Raw genomic sequence first — 21,376 nt, forward strand, 5'->3', positions numbered from 1 at the left:
TATGGCCCATTTACACTCATCACAACGTAGTTCATGGTTAGCTCTATACGTATGTGTCTCCTCAGCTATCCTTTTAAGTCCATTAAAGTTGGGAACTGTGCTGTTGTATCTGTGTGTTTATCCTCAGACCTAGGACAGCACCTTGTACCCACGGGGCATTCAGAATACTTGCTGAACAAACCCACGGGTAGCACCACCTACTGGAAGCAGCACTTCTGTTACAACAGCTTGCATCCCTGCCATAGCTCCTAACGCCTGCCATGGCTTCCCAGCCATGCTACTCTTATCAACCCTACTTATGCTCCCAGACTGTCCTCATTCTTCTATTTAAAAAGCGTCAATGGCTTCTTAGTGCTAATGAATTAAGTAAAAAGAATAAAGATATTTTGACAGTTACTCTCAATTACAGTGTTCCATCATGAATCTACATAACCTATATTTCTCCTAAATGACCAGCTTCTACGCTGTACGTTGTAATCTAAAAAATATACCTTTTTCTTAATCTCTGACCTACGTATTTTTTAAGATCAGCTTTGAATGTCATGACTCCCATAAACCTCTAGCCCACCCATACCCATCTAAGGGGTTCTTACTTTACTTTGACTCCTAGAGCACCGCTCAGCTTTCTGCTGCTGGAACAATATTTATTCCCATACACTTAGCCACTGTCACGTATACTCCTGGAGTGCAGATGCCCCATCTCACTCACCTCTGTGGACAGGAGAATATTGACTGTAGACAGGAAATGCTCGATACCTAATTTCTAGTACCAGGAGGTCTCTAAACAACTAATGGGAACAACCTGGTTTTAACTGTGGAGAAATTAATTTAGATCCACATAACTACTGCTACACCCAACTGTTAAATACAAATTAAAACGATCATGGCAATGCTCATCACGTGTATACAGGTATGTTTGTTTATTCACAGTAGCAGGGCCAGTTCTTTTTTTAAACCTGTTTTATCGTATTTGTTACGTATTTTACTCATTGAAGTAATATTTAACTGAAGTAGTAAGAAATCAGAGATTTACAAATGTCAGTGATTCCGTTTCAACATGCCAAACAAATTATTTAATTTGTCTTTGTTAATGTGATAGTGATGGTGGTTGTTTTAAAACATATCTTTATGATTATTAAAGTAAGATTTTTTCATTTTAAAAACTTGTAAAACACATAAAAATAGTAATATAAAATCTACAATGCACTACCTAAAGAAAACCACCATTAACATTAAATTTATTCCTTACCAGTACTTTTCTATACATAAAAATTTACGTTCTTTTAAAAAATCCAAATCAATACTATTTGAACAAATGTTTTATTTTTTAAGTGATAATTTTCCTAAGTTATCATGTATTTGTACCCATCACCATTTTAATGACTGGACAACATGTACCATAACTTATTTACCATCACTTTATTCATTTTTCAACTCTGATTTTTTTCTGAGGATAAATTCTAGCTATGTTTGGCATTAAAGTACTGTAAAGAAATCAGTTACTTCTATTGTTATGTCTCTCATTCCTGTGTGTTGGAATGTTAATGGCATACATTAAATTTTAATGGCATACATTCCCTTTTGCGGAAGTGCTAGTGGGAGAAGTAAAACTTACCAACCCTCTTTCCAAGAAGTGAAGAAAAAAATTGAAGATGAGATCATTAAAAACTGGGGCAGTGTTATTAAAGGCCCCAAAACTACATCAACGGAGGCTAGCACAGAATCGTGATGTTCTTCTGATTTCTTCTATGAGGGATATAGTTGGTAAAGGAGAATTAGTTACTTCTGTAGTTAGTGAACAGTTCTTAGAGTAAAACTGAAAAATGAATGGCGAAAACAAGACACAATAAAAGGGGAAGGGAAAGAGTAGAGCTTGCATAAATTTTTTTCATTTTTTTCCCTATATTCTCCAACTATATTTTGATTTATGTTAATGAATGTGATTAAATTAACGACACCCTCTAGGAACAAAGTTTCTGTTACAAAAGGTTAACTGGCCAGGAAAGACTAGGAGACTGTGCAGTAGCCTTGGTTCCATAGTGTTTAATGATAACTTGGTGTTGCGGCATTTTCCAGCTACTGTAAGCACTCACCATCCACAGGGGAACAATGGGGCCAGTGGTGTGGATGAGTGCGCGTGTGAAATGAGGAGACATGGGTCTCTCTCTCCCCTAGGGAAGGCGGAAGGAAGGCCACGCCATAGTGGGGAAGGGGAGGGGGTTATCTGCATCTTGGAAAGTAGCTCTTCCTTCCCTTTCCTTCTGGTAACACAGTTGGTGGAAACAAAGTGAGTTACTGGAATGGATTCTCTGTTATTTTAACTGTCATCCATTTTATCAACTTCACAGGAAGCTTTATTATTTGAAGAAGTTTGGAAACATTTTTAATGCTGCTGCAATCTTACATCACATGATTGGCTATCTACCTGTTGGTAGACAACCAACTAGACAATAAATTTGAGTAAAGAGATGAGCTTAAGAGCCCACCCCCAGTGCTATGCCCCACAGGAATCTTACTTCCTCTTAACCCTCTGGGAACAGTCTATATTCAATGTCATCTCACCCTGTCCAATAGGCTGATACTGCACTGTCATTCAACATATCATTAAAGTCAAGTCTATGCTATGAATCTAAAATTGCTCTAGAAAAAGTCTTAATAAAAAAGAGGTTTGTTTCCCAGGCAAGCCTCTGATGACAGATCCACAGATACTGTGAAATGATAAATGCATATTCTTTTAAGATGTTAAACTTGTGATAATACGGCTAAACAGCAATAGATAACTAAAAAATGTCAAGACCAAGGAAAGCCTGTATTCTACTTTATACAGGGTACTCATTTTTATAGAAAGTTTTTTCAAATACAATCTAAAAGTTGGTTTGGACTCCTGTGCAATGTAATACAGAAGAAGGCTTTCTCAGTAATTGATTCTCATGTATACTAAGTGCTGGCAGAATTTTGAGGACTCAAACTTGAAATCCTCAGCAGAATCACAAATAAATCTCCAAAGAATACTTGGGTTTAAAGAGAAATAAGAAAGCACTGCTAGGATGCTGGCTTGACTGGTGTGAGCAGAAAACTTTAAAAAGTATATATGTTTACTTCATTTTATCCCAAGGTGGCTCATAATTTTTTAAAATTTAAAGTTATAATTTCTGAAAATGAGATTCTGCTGAAAAATACAGGCTGGCAAAAACATTCGACTTGAATACATTTTCAGGAATCCAATGTTAAAAAGTATCATTTAACAAAAAATACAAATACACTGATGCATCTCCAGCCTCTACTTGCGGATTCTGTATTGGGTATTTCGTTCCTTCTACTCAGCATTACATTTAGCAGTAAAATATAAGAAAACTCAACACCTAGAACACATGTATTAACTTGCCAAAACCATCCTTCGCATAGTGTTTGATTCCAAGGGGCCAGGGGCCGGGAAACATGGGTGGGAACTCTTCGCATGATCCTGCTTCAAGAACCTGAGATGCTCGTTCTCAAAAGGAAATACACTTAAACAACAGTCTTTATTTTTTATAGCTATTTACCTAGTCACCATTTCTTTCTCTTTGTTTGATGCATGTCCTCCAGAACACAGAGGTCTGCTGGCTGCAGATAAGAAGTATAAACGATGGTTTTTGAAATACTGATCAATTAAAGGAAGAACAACCTGAAAGAAAGGAAAAGAAAACAGATCTACACAGTGGACTCTTCCGGGGGATGAATGAGTGCTGAGTTTTTAGAGCAGCCAGAGTTCTGTCCACATGCAATAAGTCCCCAATAGCCACAGCCATGCCAGTCAGCACCATTTCAAAGTACGCCTCTCCTACCTCTCACTCTGCTGTCTCCAGTCCCTATATGTGTGTGTGTGTGTGTGTGTGCATGTGTGTAATTATAAAAAAAAACACATCAGATTTTCAATGGTTTGAAATTAGCCTCAATATTTTCTCAAAATGAAACAGTCTTAATATTTTCACATCATGCAGTTCCGTGCCTGAAAGGTTCAGAAATAATCAGTGATGACCTTCTACTGAGTCTCTAGCATGTCTGAGGATTGTAACTGACATGCTATCATTTCATGTATCCCAGTAACCACTCTGTACGGTAGCAGCCATCATCCCTGATTTCTAGGTATTAAATTGAGATGTAGAAAGTGAATGATTTACTCAGAGTCACATTGCCGCTTACCTACCCGCACAAAGCTCTTACCTGGCCTCTGTCAAAGCCCACCTCCCGATTCTGCCCTCTAATCCTGATGGCTGTTGGCCAATTCCTCCCCCTCCTCCGTCCACAGGCTTTGTACCTGCCATTCACTCTGTCTGAGATGCTCTCCCCACACCCCATAACCCACTCACTTCACTCCTCCTGCAGGCCTCAGCGCGGTGGGACTTCATCAGATAAGCCTTTGCTGGCCTGTCAACTAGATAAACTCCCTGCATCCTCTGGTCTTTGAACATCATTTGCAATTTTATATTTTATATGTATGATTTTTGGGGTTAGTCTCTCTCCCTAAGAGTCTCTAAGGCACACAAGAGAAAGAAACATTTCTGGGTTTGTTTCCCATTAAAGCCCTCTCCTGGCCTCTATGACTACTGCTTGCTCTGTTTCATTTACCACTGATGCACCAGCGCTTAGGACCTTGTTGCAAGCCTGTAGCAAGCGCTAGATAAATATTTGTTGAATAAATAAATGAAAAAAGTAATAATAACTGGCATTACCAGTATTTAGACTCAAGTCTGTCTAAATACATTTTTCCCCTACAAGGTAGGTATATTTTTTAATAGGAATACAAAAGCTTTTAGTGATCTTCCTAGGAAGTGGTGACACTGCCTGAACTTAGTGATTGACATATAATAGGTTCTCAATAAATATGTGAATGAATGAATCATAGACTTAGTAGAAATTAAGCCACATTAGGCATGCATCTGCAAACAAAATCACTAGGGGCGCTGCGTGCACAGGCAATGAAATACAAGAATGTATTTTAAACGTGTGATTAGAGGCCATGAATACAGCACTTCTGATCACGGGTTCTCAAGGGCGATTACATCCTAGCAGAACAGATAACCAGCAATGTGCAGCCCAAGACAGACTTCAGAGGACTGATACAGATTTGGGGTGCAAGACTGAGTGGAAAGAAAAGACAAGAGAAATCTCCCTTACAGTAAAGGGTACAATTCTGAAAACATATAATAGAAACCAAATATTAATCAGTCAAAATAATATGTCATTTTTTTCTGTTTTTTTGTTTTTTTTGGTACGCGGGCCTCTCACTGTTGTGGCCTCTCCCTTTGCGGAGCAGAGGCTCCGGACGCGCAGGCTCAGCAGCCATGGCTCACGGGCCCAGCCGCTCCGCGGCATGTGGGATCTTCCCGGACTGGGGCACGAACCCATGTCCCCTGCATCGGCAGGCGGACTCTCAACCACTGCGCCACCAGGGAAGCCCATAATATGTCATTTTGTAAATGACCTATAACCACCAAATGCAAGTACTTTGAGAGGAAATGGGCGGAAATCATTAGGTCTTCGGGTTAACTAAAACATATTGTAAATAGGAAAGCTTCCCAAGGGCATTCTGTCTTTGTGCTAGTGAATCTCCAGGACATAATTCCATGCATGGCACAGACTAGGCTCAGAGTAAACACTGAGTACGTGAATGGACCCAATGTGGACACTCTGCAACTCTTCATCTCCTTCCCGTACTGGCTGGAGTGTGCACACAGCAAATTCTTGATAAATTCGTATTAAACGGAATAAATAAAAATCATGGGATATACTCTAAATATGAACAATTGATCCTCTCTGAGCCTCAGTTTTCCTCTTCTGAGTAGGATTCAGGTCCCACAAGGATTCTATAGTATAGGTTCTTATACATACCCACTGATAAATTAACTCATGCTTTTCCTCTATAACAAAGAAATATCCATCTAAAAATTTCAAATCAGAACAATATTCAAATGTTAGGAAATAGATGTTTCTCCTTTATGTCACAGGATAAAGCGAAAAAAGAGAACTTTGAGTCAGACTTCACAGAGGATAAAGTCATTTGAGAAGTACGGTACGGAGAGCAGAGCGAGTTAAAGCACGACCAAAGGTGCTGGGAGCACATTTATCCCACGTGATCCATGCAGTTATTTTCATGCCACAGAATATTTAGTTAGAGTAGAATTCACATTTGGAGACAAGTGCATTCCATAAAGAGGCAACGATCTAAAGAGTATATCTGGTAAACAAACATATTGAAGGAAATACAGGATGGATTGTATACTGTACTTTAGCAAAGAACTTGATTTCTTGTTCATAAGGGAAGTGTTCTCCTTTGCTTCTGCTGCCACCATCTGTAGACATGAAGAGTTTTTAGGTACATGTTGCACTTCCAACATTGCAAGATATTCACCCCAAATGCTAAGTTTAGAACACATTGCTAAATGCGTTACCCCACTAAACTGAATACAAAAATATAAAGGCTAACTTCCGTTGTGTAATTTAAAAAAAGATTAAAAACATACCCAAATCAAAATTAAAAAGCTCTTGAGACAGCCCATACATGTGGCTACAAGCACAAACATACTGGTGTAGCTTTGAGATCTGATTGACAAGTAGGGAGGAAACTGGAATAAAGTAAAAATCCCACATTTTTAGCAGGAAAATCCCACATTCTCTTTCAGTAAGAAAGAAGCTCCCTGGGGTGAGAAAAGTGAGTGGAAAATAAGTAAATGTAATTTGTTAGATTTTAACACGAACCTCTAAATAAAGATAGTGACTTCCTGGTGTGACTGCAAGTTACAGCCTTTAATATTAATATACCAATAGAAAAATTTCAGGAAGCCAGTGCCTGTGATGACGGGGAGGACCACAGCTGTAATACTAGGTTGGAAAATGAACATTCTGCTAAAGAATAAAAAAGTTCACCGGTGTCAAAAGATAATTTCCATAAGCAAAGCAAAAAGCCCTGGATTTTCCCCATGGTGTAGAAAATGAGTTCAAGGTTAAGAACTGATTGACTGAATGCGTTTAGCTTAGAAGGTGGCCTTTCCTACCTCCCTCATGCATATAAAGGAGGTTTCATACATATAGAAGAGGTAGCAATAAACTATAATAACCACGATGCTATGCAGAACAGATTGGAGAGCTAAGAATTTCAGAACCGGATATAAGGTTTCAGTAAAATCTGTAAGCAGAGCTTCCATATTTTATAAGAATCAAACTGACTTTTGCTTGAAAAAGTTCTTTTGCACATAGAAATATAAACAATTTGAAATACACTTTATTAAATCTTAAGCATAAATTCAGGATAACTTTTGGAGAACTTAGGTAATACTTTGTAAAATCAGACAGTGCTCTTCCCATGAATAAGTAAAAAAAAATAATGGCTTTTCAATGCTTGCGAATTTCAATTTCTTCTAAATCACTTTTGCGCTAAATCTCTCTCAAGCATATTATGCAGAATGGCTGGATCCACCTAAGGGACCTTCTCATATAAACGTTACTGAGACAGAAATTTGTACCTATCTAAATCTGCTAATATTTCAAACAACTAAATAGGAAATATCTTTCCTTTCATTATATATTTTAACAAAAATGCCTCTGTAGAAAATGTGAAAAGATTTGGAGAGAGTATGATCTGTGATGTAATACAAAACTTCCAAAAAGGCACAGGCATATTCTTACCATCACCATGAGTCTATGTTTAAGAATGAATATATTAAAGGTGTGTTGCAAAGGCAATAAAGTGTAAGATAAAAGAAGACGGTATTACAGAAATTTTGGTTTTTAGTAATAATGAAAAATGAAAATGAAAACAAATGATCGTGTAGACAATCTCAACTCTGCTTCTCCTCTTGACAGAATTCTTGTACATAATTTGCCCTGCCAAAGCCACCTGAAAATGGAACAGGTAACATCAGCAATTGTAAAAAAAAAAAAAACTAATTTTGTTGGGCTCTGTATTAATCTAACCTTATTTCTCCACAGAATTCTGTTCATAATACCTTCTCTATCCTATAGAAAGAAAGAAATGTGTGAAGTGGGTGAATCTGCCCTGTAGTTAGCTTCTCACCACTCCTTACACACAAACGCTGTCCTAGGAGGTTTATTCAGAAACTTGAATATAATGTGAATAAAGCAAAGCCTAAACACATTTTACCCTTCAAAGTTCTGTTTCTGCTACCCATACATAAGCAAAAACTTTGCTTATTCCCTTTCCAAACGATCACTCTTTATTCCCTCTTCTCCTCTCTCATCAAAAAAAAAAAAAAACGCTGGATCCCAGAGCTGCTACTCATACAGATACTTTTAAATGTGGATTAGAAATGTCAACACTTAACTTTGTGCATAAAAGCTTCAAAAGTTCACCATGGCCTCATGCTTGTTCTTTGGTCAAATTTCATTCAGACTAATTTGGCTACTAGTCAAGGTGACTATCATATTTAAAAAAATATATTGTTGGATGAGTTACAAAGAGACTGCATATTATAGATTAGTTTGTATACTGGCCTTTATGATAAAGATGGTTAAGAGAGGAAAAATATAGCATTTGTACTGTAGCTAAAGAGGCAGGTGGAAAAAGAGGGAGGTTCTTTAAGAGAACGATGCTCAAGTAGAAAATCTCTAATCATATTGGGGATCCAGGGGCCAGGAACAAGAAAATACCAGAGCTCGAATTTCTATAAACTTTAATCTGATGCTGTGCTGAAAACTAATATAAATCCTAAGAAAACAGCAGCAAAAAAAGCCCTTGGTTAGGAGGGGTCTGTTGCTGATGTATCACTAAGGGATCTAGGACTATGGGCCCCAAGGAAAGGGGCTGAAAACAGAAAGAATGAGGGTTAAAAAACCAAAACAAAAACAGAAAGAGAACCTTAAAACTGGAAAAGAAAACAAGAAGATGCACCACCAGCAGAGCACACGGCCTTTCAAAAAGGACCAAACTCTACTCCTTTATATCCTAATACCAACCAGTGGCTGGAAGGGGATCTGACACAAAGGTGAGTAACTGACAACTTGAATTTTAATTCAACAATGCTGAGGATAAACACAAAATAAGAGAAGTGAGAGGAGGCTGTCTTGATGATCTGTTCTGAATCTTAGATTTAAAATAAGGAGTTCTTTTTGTACTTAAATGGCACTGAGCCAGATGGGGAAGAGGTCTTTCCTTTTACTCTAAGAGAATAATCAAGTATTCTGTATTGCAGATACTCTAATATAAATGGGTAACGCTGCACAGGCTAGACTCAAGGCCTTTACATTGTCTAGAAATTTGGAGAATCCATAGAGTTGTAGTTTAGTTTTTTTTTTAAGAGCAGAGAAATTAATTTCATAAGGAAAGATTTAAGTGTACCTTAAAATCTGATGTCCATCCAATGTATCTTTCAAAATGAAAAATCAATGCCAATAAACATTTTAAGGAGAAAAGTATTACATGTTAGATTTTTTTTAAGTTCTCAAAAGTTACCCATCCTTAAAAATGAGTTTGCCTATTGACTTTTAGACTCAAATTAGTATTATGATGGATAGAAAGTGTTTATACCATCCGGGAGCAGACCACAAGCATCCCAGTAGTCTATGCTGTTCTATCTCCTGATGTTGTAAATGTTAAGAATAACAAAAACTGGGCTGTTAGTAATAGGACTATGGTACCTACCAAACTCCAGGATATACTGGTGGGCTTCGTCCACATAGCGAATGAGTTGCTGAAGGAAACTATAGGCAAATCGTTTCTCAATAGAAGGAGTGTCCAATTCCAGGTCCTTGAATCCTCTAGAAAAGCAAAAAGGAAAAATGGAAACCAACATCTACAAAGACTGTTAGAAGGTAAGGTAAAAACAGAATATATTTTGTTAAATACCTATATAGAGAGAAGTATATTTAACATTTTACATATAGCAATATATAGATGGGTATAGATACACACACACAGATACAGATAAATTTGCAAGGTTAGCTAATATTCTTGTAGGTAAAAACAAAAAAGATTTAATTTATAAAAAATACTTTGCACCTGATATAAAAGTGTACTAAGTAACTATTACTATGTAATAAAATGTTGCATTTAGAAAAATAGAGTGTCATGTTTGCCTAGTGATTTGCCTAAATGATGGATGGGGACTTAACATAAGAAGTGTAAGGAACCCAATTATGTGGCACAACAGCTAAGGGCATTAATGTTTCTGACACGTATATTTTGAACATACTAAACAGTAGCTCTAATATTGAAAGAGATCACTGAGTTCATTTTCAGCCTTAAATCTGATAGGGATATTTAAATATTCAGTCTTATAACGAGAATGTGTAACTGGAGTAGGTGTACTTTTACCTGGATACAGCATAGCCATTGATCTGCAGGAACTTGAGGATGTCCTGTGCTTTTTCCCTATCCTTGGCTTTCTCTTTGGCCGTCAGTGTATCATAGGGTACCAGCAGGGGATGGTTTCCACCTCCTAAGAGGATGTCAAGACAGGAACACAGCATAGTAATTAGAAAATAATGTGAAATGAGATACGGCTGCATGTATAATAGGACTGCACTACAGAACTTCTGGTGTCCTCCACTTATACACAGGATATATAGGACTCATATAAGACTTCCCTCTCTCGTGCCTTTAATGCTCCAATTAATTGAGGAAACCTGTTCAAAAAAGACTGTGCTTATGCCTTCTAAGAGGCAATTAAAACATGAACATACAGGCATTTGTAATTTCAAATGCCAATGACATCTGTAGTCACACAAGAAAGGAAAAGAAGCTGTGTTCTCCTCTCCACTGGAACTCCAAATGCAGAGTGTATTTATGCACCAAAACATGCACAGCTGGATCCAGTGAAATTACAGGCATGTTGCAAGCAATATGCTTCATTTGCCACCACACAGAGAGAAGAGAAAAAAATGTCTTAAATATGGAATTTTTACTATGCCTCCCAGATCAGAGAGTACTTCATGGTCACATCTTTCTACATATACAAAACCCATACTTAGACTGCAGGTACAAGTTGATTGCTCTTAAATATCTAATAAAAGTAACATATGTACTTGATTCAGACTTTTGGCAAGAACCTAGGTTTCTACTATACCTCTTCTGGTAAGAAATACTAAAAGCATTCTTTGAGATTTGAAAATTCCGGGAAGCATTTAAACTTAAAAAAACGGATAAAAAGAAAACAATTTATAAAATTATAAATTTTATAAAAGTTTTTGTAAAAATTGTAAAAATTTCAAAAAATGCACTGGTAATTCCAGATGTTAAGATTTGATACAGGGAAGGCTATTAAAGCAGCAGCAACATGCATAGCGTAGTATGTCCCAGATTTAAAGTTTACAAAACACATATAGGAATATATTTTATGCGGGATGCTGAAATTCCTTGAAATACAACTGCTAAGGGAACACCAGAAAAAAACAACTATTTTGTTTGAATTATGATGACAACATAGAGACTATTAAATCCCTGTCCGATGGGGTTAAGCCAGGAGCTCCCCAAACAATCATAAATATTGAATCGGTCCCACACAAGAAATACGCAGACAAAAAGACAAAGGAGAAAATGCCATGCTCTCCTAGAGCTTGCTTTGACTGAGAGCGCCATCTACAGAAATGCAATCACGCACTGAACCTTCTGACCATTAGGTGACACTATACACCACAAATGCAGAGGGAGAGTCGGGAACTACCACGTTAACACGAAGCATACTAAGAAGCCATCAGTAATTTTACAGTATGATACAATTATTAATGTAATATAATACACTTGTCAGTAGAATACAATTCTCATGTGATACTAAGAAACATTCTGTGGACAGCAAGAAGGATATAGAATCAACTACTAAGCCCACTGAGAACAAATTTGACTTCTATCATAATCACAGATAGAATTTAAAAGCATATTTTATGAAAAAATTTATGAAGCAAACATTTAATCATGCTGCGGTCATAACCTATTTAGAAATTCCACTACTGCATGTAGTTCTTTATTCCTAGAGAAACTGGCAACTTAATTTGTAATCCACAATGATCTGCGGGGGGAGGTCAGACACTAATAGGTTACTTTGGGAAGGGTGAGGGGCAAGGGGGGGGTGGGGAAGAGGGAAAGAGAGAAAGAGAGAGAGAGAATGAATAAAGCCTAAACTTTAAAAATCCTAAGAACGCAAAGTACGCTCTGACTCTAAAACCCTTCAGAACTAGATAGGGTGGGTTCTTTGAAGTCAGCCAACAGACTGGAAATGATGTCCTTTGCTGTGCCACTCAGCTAATGGCAGTGTGACTACCTTGATCTTGCCTATTTACAACATGAGTATAGATACTATGTGGAAGGGAGATAAAGAAACGAGCTAAACCTGAGAGGTGAATAAATATGCAGGAATTCCTAGGACTCTGCCTCAGACATACCGCCTGGCTTGTGTACTCATGCATGCTAAAGGGTCAAAATTGTTTTGACACCAGCACTGTCCTTAGTGATAGATCATTGCAGCCCAAAATATGTGGTAGTGGGGAAAGAAGAATAAAAAGAAATGCTAGTTCTTTACATTTTTCACTAATTGGGGAGCATGGATAATATTTCTTGGACTCTCACTCCTTTTTTCTCTTCATGACATACTCCTTAAACTGCCTGATTTCCCCCAAACTCTGCTAGCTTCTTAAAGTAGATTGGGAAGGCACTGAGGAACAGACAACCTGGGTGAGCAAAAGAGGAAATTTTCTCCCGGTTTTTCTAAAGCAGATTCATCTTCTGCACATAGATGTAGGGATGATAAAAGAGCCCTGAGCCCTGGATGGGGCTGAAACAAAAGTGGGCAGGTTTGGCACTGACTCTCTTAGTTGTCCAAGTGTCTAAATGACTAAATGGCTATTTCAAGTCATTTCCTTATTCCTGACTTCCTGGCTTCTCTCTTCTCTCCTGCTGTTTCTGTCTCTTTCCTATTGTTTTTCAATGTCTCTCTCTCTCAAACACACACACACACACACACACACACACACACACACACACACACACACACACACACACACACACACACACACACCCATAGGTACTAAGACATGCAGTAGGTGACAGGCCTCTCCCACACTCCCACCCGCAGAGTTGTCAGGACACAAGTTGGCTGTCAAAGTCTCCAGGAGAGGCAGCACGTTGGAGAAAAGACACCTGCAGCTTCTGTCCTAAAACTGTCCACAGTCTCAAGCCTTTCTGGTTCCAAGAATCATTTCTCTTTCCTTTGGCCCCAATAACTTAAAAACCAAGATCCAGTGCTATATATTTCAAAACCTTTCCTATTGGCCTGCTGTTTTAGTGCCAAACAACTCCCTTTCTCCTTTGAAAGGGTAGCCTTCATGGGGTAAGAATACTAATTTCACCACCTCACCTTTCAGCCTTTGCTCCAACTATGCTTGTCTCCCCCCTACACAGTATGAATTTGGACCAGTACAAGCTGGATGCAGAGGTACAGATGCCTCATTTATGAGTGATGTGCTTCAAAGCAAACACTGACTGTAGGACACCCAATGGCTGGCCCAGAAATTAAAGGATGATGATTTTCTAGCATACTTATTAGAAGTGAGTACTAAGATAGCCGCTTATTACTTTTAGTTGTAACCAAACCATAGTGATTGAAACACACTTAGAAAACAAAACTGAATTTTTTTCATGTAATCTGCTCATGGAACAAATAGTAATTTTGTTAACTAGTTATATGGACAATGCTCCTTCAATAACCTAAGTGAAAATTCTATAACTCTGTAACTCAGTTACCCATCCATCCTTCCATCCATCCATCAGCCAATCAAACAACTGATCATTCATTTTACAAACACTGATGGAATGTTTCTAGAAAAACAGGTCTAGCCCTGAGCCAAATTCTTGAATAGGCAATTTTGGTATATGGAATCCTTTTTGTTCGTTTCTATGCCCAATTCTAATTTGTTTTACTCGGTTTCCTAGTGCTTGGTGCCTGGTACCGCCCTCCAATATCACAGCTATTCCTTTCATTATGAAATATCTCCACCTCCCAAAATGATCTCCTTCTCTATTCTTACCTGTATCAATAAATAAGAAATAGAGAGTTTCCTGGTGTCCAGAGCTGTACAATAAGGATGACAAAAGTCATCAAAATTGTGGCCCTGAACCTGAACTATATTCTCATTGGGGGAAAGAGACCCCATAGGAAGTAACTAAAGAAAACACACACACACACACATTATAAACAATATGTGTATAATCTAAAGCTAATGCTGCTGATTTATTCAGCTGATACTGAATAAATAACAATGAAAGAGATCATCAGATGCATTAAACTGAAGAAAATATTTATGTAAATATCATATATTTATATTAAGAAATATAATTTTCTCAATAAACTAAGAAAAGATTCGAGAAATGACTAAGAGAATACTAGGTTGTTTTAGTATTTAATAAAAACAGCAGAAAAGAGCAAGCAAAAGAATATAAGAGGGGCGGAGTCAAGACGGCATCCTAGGAGGACGCAGAATTCGCGTCTCCGCACAACTAGGGCATCTACCAGGCCCCAGTGGGGGACCACGGTCACCTGAGGGGACGGGAGGAACCCCCAGCGACCGGGTAGGACGCGGGGTGCAGGGGGAGTGAAGGGGGAGGAGAAGTGGCGGCGGGACGGGACTAGCGTCCCTGAGGGGAAGGGATCCCAGGCCCGAAGGGGGAAATTGGGGAACCACTGGGAGGGCAGAGGATCAAAAGGGAGCGTGGCCAGGTTTCCCCTGCCCACTTGGACCCCTCAGGAACCTGCTGAGATCCCCAGGCCTGATCCTCTGCCCACCGAGGCCCCCTGCAGCCGCGTGGGTCCTGAGGGAGTGGGAGGTGGGGAAGGGGGAGCAAAAGTAAAGCCCAGACCTCCGGGACCGGCATCCCTGAAGGGTGGCTGGCACCCCAGTGGCTACAGGGGAGACCCTGGGGGAGACAGCGGGGGAGGGGCACGAAGGAACGGAGGGGAATGGGGCCAGTGCTTTCCCTGTCCACCTAGGCACCTGGGAGGCTGCTGGGACCTAATCCTCTGCCCTAGGAGCCTCCCTCCTGCTGCTCAGAGCCCAAGCCCCGCCCCTACACTGCCACCCAGGGCCCCACCTCTGTACTTGGAGACCCCCTCCAACGTGCTGGCCGTAAGCTCCACCCACACACCCTCACTCAGGGCCCTACCTCCAAACTCCAGAACTGCACACTCCGGAGACCCTCCTTTCCACATGCTGCCTCTCCACTTCTGCGCAGGTCCTAAGCAGAGGCCCCGGCCCACCCAAAACCCCGCCCCTGCCTAAGTTCCACCCACTGCCTAAACCCTATCCCTATAGCCAAGGCTTTTTTGTTTTTTTCCTCTTTCAGATTGGGGTTCTGCTTTACCTGGTTGATCCACTGTTGTTGATTCTTTTATATTTTTATTTTTCCCAATAAATCTTTTATTTTTCTAATTTTATTTTATTCTTTATACTTTGTTAGTGATTTCTCCTTTTGGTGTGTTGCCACCCCCCCCCCACCTGTTTTTTTTCTGTTTTGGTTTTATTTTACCTGGCTGCAGTTGTTTCGATTATAGTTTTATTTTTCCTAATATACTTTTTATCTTCCTAATTTTATTTTGTTTTTTATTCTTTGATATTTTACTGCTCCTTTTCTTCTTCCTTTCTTCCCTTTCTGTTTTTTTTTTTTTTTTAACTGCACCATGAAGCTTGCAGGATTTTGGTTCCCAGGCCGGAGGTCAGGTCCAAACTCCTGTGGTGGGAACTCCGAGTCCAAACCACTGGACTAACAGAGAACCTCAGACTCCAGGGAATATCAATCAGAGTGAGGCCTCCTGGAGGTCCTCATCTCAGCACCAAGACCTGGCTCTATCGAAATGCCTGCAAATTCCAGTGCTGGATGTCTCAGGCCAAACAACCAGTAAGACAGGAATACAGCTTCACCCATCAAAAAAAAAAAAAAAAGGAAATGAAAAGAAAAATATGTTACAGACGAAGGAGCAAAGTAAAAACCTACAAGACCAAATAAATGAAGACAAAATAGGCAACCTACCTAGAAAAGAATTCAGAGTAATGATAGGAAAGATGATCCCAAAACTCGGAAATAGAATGGAGAAAATACAAGAAACATTTAACAGGATCTAGAAGAACTAAAGAGCAAACGAACGGTGATGAACAACAAATTACTGAAATTAAAAATACTCTAGAAGGAATCAATAACAGAATAGCCGAGGCAGAAGAACGGATAAGTGAGCTGGAAGATAAAATGGTGGAAATAACTGCCGGGGAGCAGAATAAAGAAAAAGAATGAAAAGAATTGAGGACAGTCTCAAAGACCTCTGGAACAACATTAAATGCACCAACATTCAAATTATAGGGGTCCCAGGAGAAGAAGAGAAAAAGAAACGGTCTGAGAAAATATTTGAAGAGATTATAGTCAAAAACTTCCCTAACATGGGAAAGGAAATAGTCAATCAAGTCCAGGAAGCACAGAGAGTCCCATACAGGATAAACCCAAAGAGAAACATGCTGAGACACATATTAATCGAACTATCAAAAATTAAATACAAAGAAAACATACTAAAGGCAGCAAGGGAAAAGCAACAAATAACATACAAGGGAATCCCCATAAGGTTAACGGCTGATCTTTCAACAGACACCCTGCAAGTCAGAAGGGAGTGGGAGGACACTTTTAAAGTGAGGAAAGGGAAAAACCTACAACCAAGATTATTCTACCCAGCAAGGATCTCATTCAGACTCGACAGAGAAATTAAAACCTTTACAGATAAGCAAAAGTTAAGAGAATTCAGCACCACCAAACCAGCTTTACAAGAAATGCTAAAGGAACTTCTCTAGAGAGGAAACAGAAGAGAAGGAAAAGACCTACAATAACAAACCCCAAACAATTAAGAATATGGTAATACAAACATACATATCAATAATTACCTTAAATGTAAATGGATTAAATGCTCCAGCCAAAAGACAAAGACTGGCTGAATGGATTAAAAAAAAAAGACCTGTACATATGCTGTTTAAAAGAGACCCATTTCAGACCTAGGGACACATACAGCTGAAAGGGAGGGAATGGAAAAAGATATTCCATGCAAATGGAAATCAAAAGAAAGCTGGAGTAGCAGTTCTCATATCAGACAAAATAGACTTTAAAGTAAAGACTATTACAAGAGACAAAGAAGGACACTATGTAATGATCAAGGGATCGATCCAAGAAGAAGATATAACAATTTTAAATGTTTATGCACCCAACATAGGAGCACTTCAATACATAAGGCAAATGCTAACAGCCATAAAAGGGGATATCGACAGTAACACAATCATAGACGGGGACTTTAACACCCCACCTTCACCAATGGACAGATCATCCAAAATGAAAATAAATACGGAAACACAAGCTTTAAATGATACATGAAACAAGATGGACTTAACTGATATTTATAGGACATTCCATCCAAAAACAATAGAATACACTTTCTTTTCAAGGGCTCATGGAACTTTCTACGGGATATATCACATCTTGGGTCACAAATCAAGCCTTGGTAAATTTAAGAAAATTGAAATCATATCAGGTATCTTTTCTGACTACAACGCTATGAGACTAGATATCAATTACAGGAAAAAAACTGTAAAAATACAAACACATGGAAGCTAAACAATACACTACTAAAAAATCAAGAGATCACTGAAGAAATCAAAGAGGAAATCAAAAAATACCTAGAAACAAATGACAATGAAAACAAGATGACCCAAAACCTATGGGATGCAGCAAGAGCAGTTCTAAGAGGGAAGTTTACAGCAATACAATCCTACCTCAAGATACCAGAAAAGTCTCTAATAAACAACCTAACCTTACCCCTAAAGCAGTTAGAGAAAGAAAAACAAGAAAACCCCAAAGTTAGCAGAAGGAAAGAAGTCATAAAGATCAGATCAGAAATAAATGAAAAAGAAATGAAGGAAACAATAGCAAAGATCAATAAAACTGAAAGCTGGTTCTATGAGAAGATAAACAAAATTGATAAACCATTAGTCAGACCCACCAAGAAAAAAAGGAAGAAGACTCAAATTAAGAGAATTAGAAATGAAAAAGGAGAAGTTACAACAGACACCACAGAAATACAAAGCATCCTAAGAGACTACTACAAGCAACTCTATGCCAGTAAAATGGACAACCTGGAAGAAACGGACAAATTCTTAGGAAAGCACAACCTTCCGAGACTGAACCGGGAAGAAATAGAAAATATAAACAGACCAATCACAAGCACTGAAATTGAAACTGTGATTAAAAATCTTCCAAAAAACGAAAGCCCAGGGCAAGATGGCTTCACAGGCGAATTCTATCAAACATTTAGAGAAGAGCTAACACCTATCCTTCTCAAACTCTTCCAAAATATAGCAGAGGGAGAAACACTCCCAAATTCATTCTACAAGGCCACCATCACCCTGACACCAAAACCAGACAAAGATGTCACAAAATAAGAGAACGACAGGCCAATAGCTCTGATGAACACAGATGTAAAAATCCTCAACAAAATACTAGCAAAGAGAATTCAACATCACATTAAAAGGATCATACACCATCATCAAGTGGGGTTTATCCCAGGAATGCAAGGATTCTTCACTGTACGCAAACCAATCAATGTGATACACCGTATTAACAAACTGAAGGATAAAAACCATATAATAATCTCAATAGATGCACAAAAAGCTTTTGACAAAATTCAACACCCATTTATGATAAAAACTCTCCAGGAAGTAGGCATAGAGGGAACCTACCTCAATATAATAAAGGCCATATATGACAAACCCACAGCCAATATCATTCTCAATGGTGAAAAACTGAAACCATTTCCTCTAAGATCAGAACAAGACAAGGTTGCCCACTCTCACCACTCTCATTCAACATAGTTTTGGAAGTTTTAGCCACAGCAATCAGGGTAGAAAAAGAAATAAAAAGGAGTCCAAATTGGAAAATAAGTAGTAAAACTGTCACTGTTTGCAGATGACATGATACTATACATAGAGAATTCTAAAGATGCTACCAGAAAACTACTAGAGCTAATCAATGAATATGCAGAGTAGCAGGATACAAAATTAATGCACAGAAATCTCTTGCATTCCTATATGCTAATGATGTAAAATTTGAAAGAGAAATTAAGGAAACACTCCCATTTACCACTGCAACAAAAAGAATAAAATACCTAGGAATAATCCTACCTTAAGAGACAAAAGACCTGTACGCAGAAAACTATAAGACACTGATGAAAGAAATTAAAGATGATACGAATAGATGGAGAGACATACCATGTTCCTGGATTCGAAGAATCAACAATGTGAAAATGACTATACTACCCAAAGCAATCTACAGATTCAATGCAATCCCTATCAAACTACCACTGGCATCTTCCACACAACTAGAACAAAAATTTTCACAATTTGTATGGAAACACAAAAGACCCTGAACAGCCAAAGCAATCTTGAGAAAGAAAAATGGAGCTGGAGGAATCAGGCTCCCTGATTTCAGACTATATTACAAAGCTACAGTCATCAAGACAGTATGGTACTGGCACAAAAATAGAAATACAGATCAATGGAACAGGATAGAAAACCCAGAAATAAACCCCCACACATATGGTCACCTTATCTTTGATAACAGAGGCAAGAGCATAAATGGAGAAAAGACAGCCTCTTCAATAAATGGTGCTGGGAAAACTGGACAGCTACATGTAAAAGAATGAAATTAGAACACTCCCTAATACCATACACAAAAATAAACTCAAAATGGGTTAAAGACCTAAATGTAAGGCCAGGCAGTATAAAACTCTTAGAGGAAAACAGAGCAGAACACTCTATGACATAAATCACAGCAAGATCCTTTTTGACCCGCCTCCTACAGAAATGGAAATAAAAACAAAAATAAACAAATGGGACCTAATGAAACTTCAAAGCTTTTGCACAGCAAAGGAAACGATAAACAAGATGAAAAGACAGAAAGAGAAAAACAAATGCCATATGCTAACACATATATATGGAATCTAAAAAAAAAGGTTCTAAAGAAGCTAGGGGAAGGACAGGAATAAAGACACAGATGTAGAGAATGGACTTGAGGACATGGTGAGGGGGAAGGGTAAGCTGGGACGAGTTGAGAGAGTAGCACTGACATATACACACTACCAAATGTAAAATAGATAGCTAGTGGGAAGCAGCTGCATGGCACAGGGAGATCAGCTCGGTGCTTTGCGACCACCTAGAGGGGTGGGATAACGAGGGTGGGAGGGAGATGCAAGAGGGAGAGGATATGGGGATGTATGTATACATACAGCTGATTCACTTTGTTATATAGCAGAAACTAACACAACAATGTAAAGCAATTATACTCCAATAAAGATGTTAGAAAAAAAGAATGTAAGAGACAATAACATAACTGGACTGAACAAACCAAAAAGGCTGAGGATGGGAGATAGAATGAAATAAGAGAAATATTTAAGTTGGGGATAGAAGTCAGTGAGGGAGGTCTATGTAACTAAAAGAACACCTCGGGTATTAGGATAAGAAATATAGTTATCTACATCCTAAAATGGGCAAGAGAGAGCCATCAAAATTCTGAGACATGAGGAAATATACACTAGCAATCGGGAAATTAGGAAATAACATTTCCACCTTGAAACTAGTACAGCCATATTTGAACCATTCTAATAAAATAAAGCTGTAATGAGCTCTTATGCTGAAAAGACTATTTTATCCTTATCATACATTCATGTACTCAAACTCTGTTTTTTTATAAGGATTTTTAGAAAATGTTACCTTTGGACTCCAGTTCCAGTTTCTTTTTCTTTGCCCATATATTATGGTAGTTTTCAGCCATCATTTCTGCCATAGCCTTAAACGAACAAAATATTTAGCAACTAAGTTATACTCTAAAAGGATAGTAGAAAAAGATAACTTTGCCTTCCAATATGTAATATCAAAACATACTTTAAATTAACAAATCGTAGTGTGTTAGTGCTAAAACACATGTAAAAGATAATTGAGCACAGCTTTGTTATTTAGAATCTGAATTTCAGAGGATTCTAATGATCTGTGAATTTACAAACCAGCAGAGGTGATGTGATGGGAATGGTCATTGTTCTTTATAATGTTTAGAGATACATGTTTTGTTAATTTAATAATGAAACTTCAAACTAGCTATGGACTTTAAAAATATGTTTATTTACAAGTTCTTATTTTAATTTCTAAAGTTTTAAAAGATGATGTAAACCTTACTGAATGAACATTGAATGCCAAGAGCATCAGACAAGCAGTCTAGATCCATGTCTGTCCCAATCTAGGTCAGTCTGAGGTCTTGGACGAGTCTTGGCCTCTGTGGCCTTGGGGTTTTGACAAGATTACCTCCAAGATTCCTTTCAGT

General features: G+C 38.3%; 1 protein-coding gene across 1 annotated transcript in view; it reads right to left on the bottom strand.

Moving 5' to 3' along the window:
• The window catches only part of RYR2 (ryanodine receptor 2), a 510,050-nt gene that overhangs the window by 146,511 nt on the left and 342,163 nt on the right, over positions 1-21,376 (bottom strand). Inside the window, exons 58-62 of the mRNA XM_073793696.1 lie at positions 20,773-20,848; positions 10,310-10,433; positions 9,638-9,753; positions 6,268-6,332; positions 3,543-3,664 (exon numbers count right to left, since the gene is read on the bottom strand). Coding sequence (XP_073649797.1) covers positions 3,543-3,664; positions 6,268-6,332; positions 9,638-9,753; positions 10,310-10,433; positions 20,773-20,848 — 503 coding nt within the window. The remainder of the gene's footprint in view (positions 1-3,542; positions 3,665-6,267; positions 6,333-9,637; positions 9,754-10,309; positions 10,434-20,772; positions 20,849-21,376) is intronic.

This window comes from Tursiops truncatus, chromosome 16, assembly GCF_011762595.2.
Source record: "Tursiops truncatus isolate mTurTru1 chromosome 16, mTurTru1.mat.Y, whole genome shotgun sequence".
In the NCBI taxonomy this organism is placed as follows: domain Eukaryota; kingdom Metazoa; phylum Chordata; class Mammalia; order Artiodactyla; family Delphinidae; genus Tursiops; species Tursiops truncatus.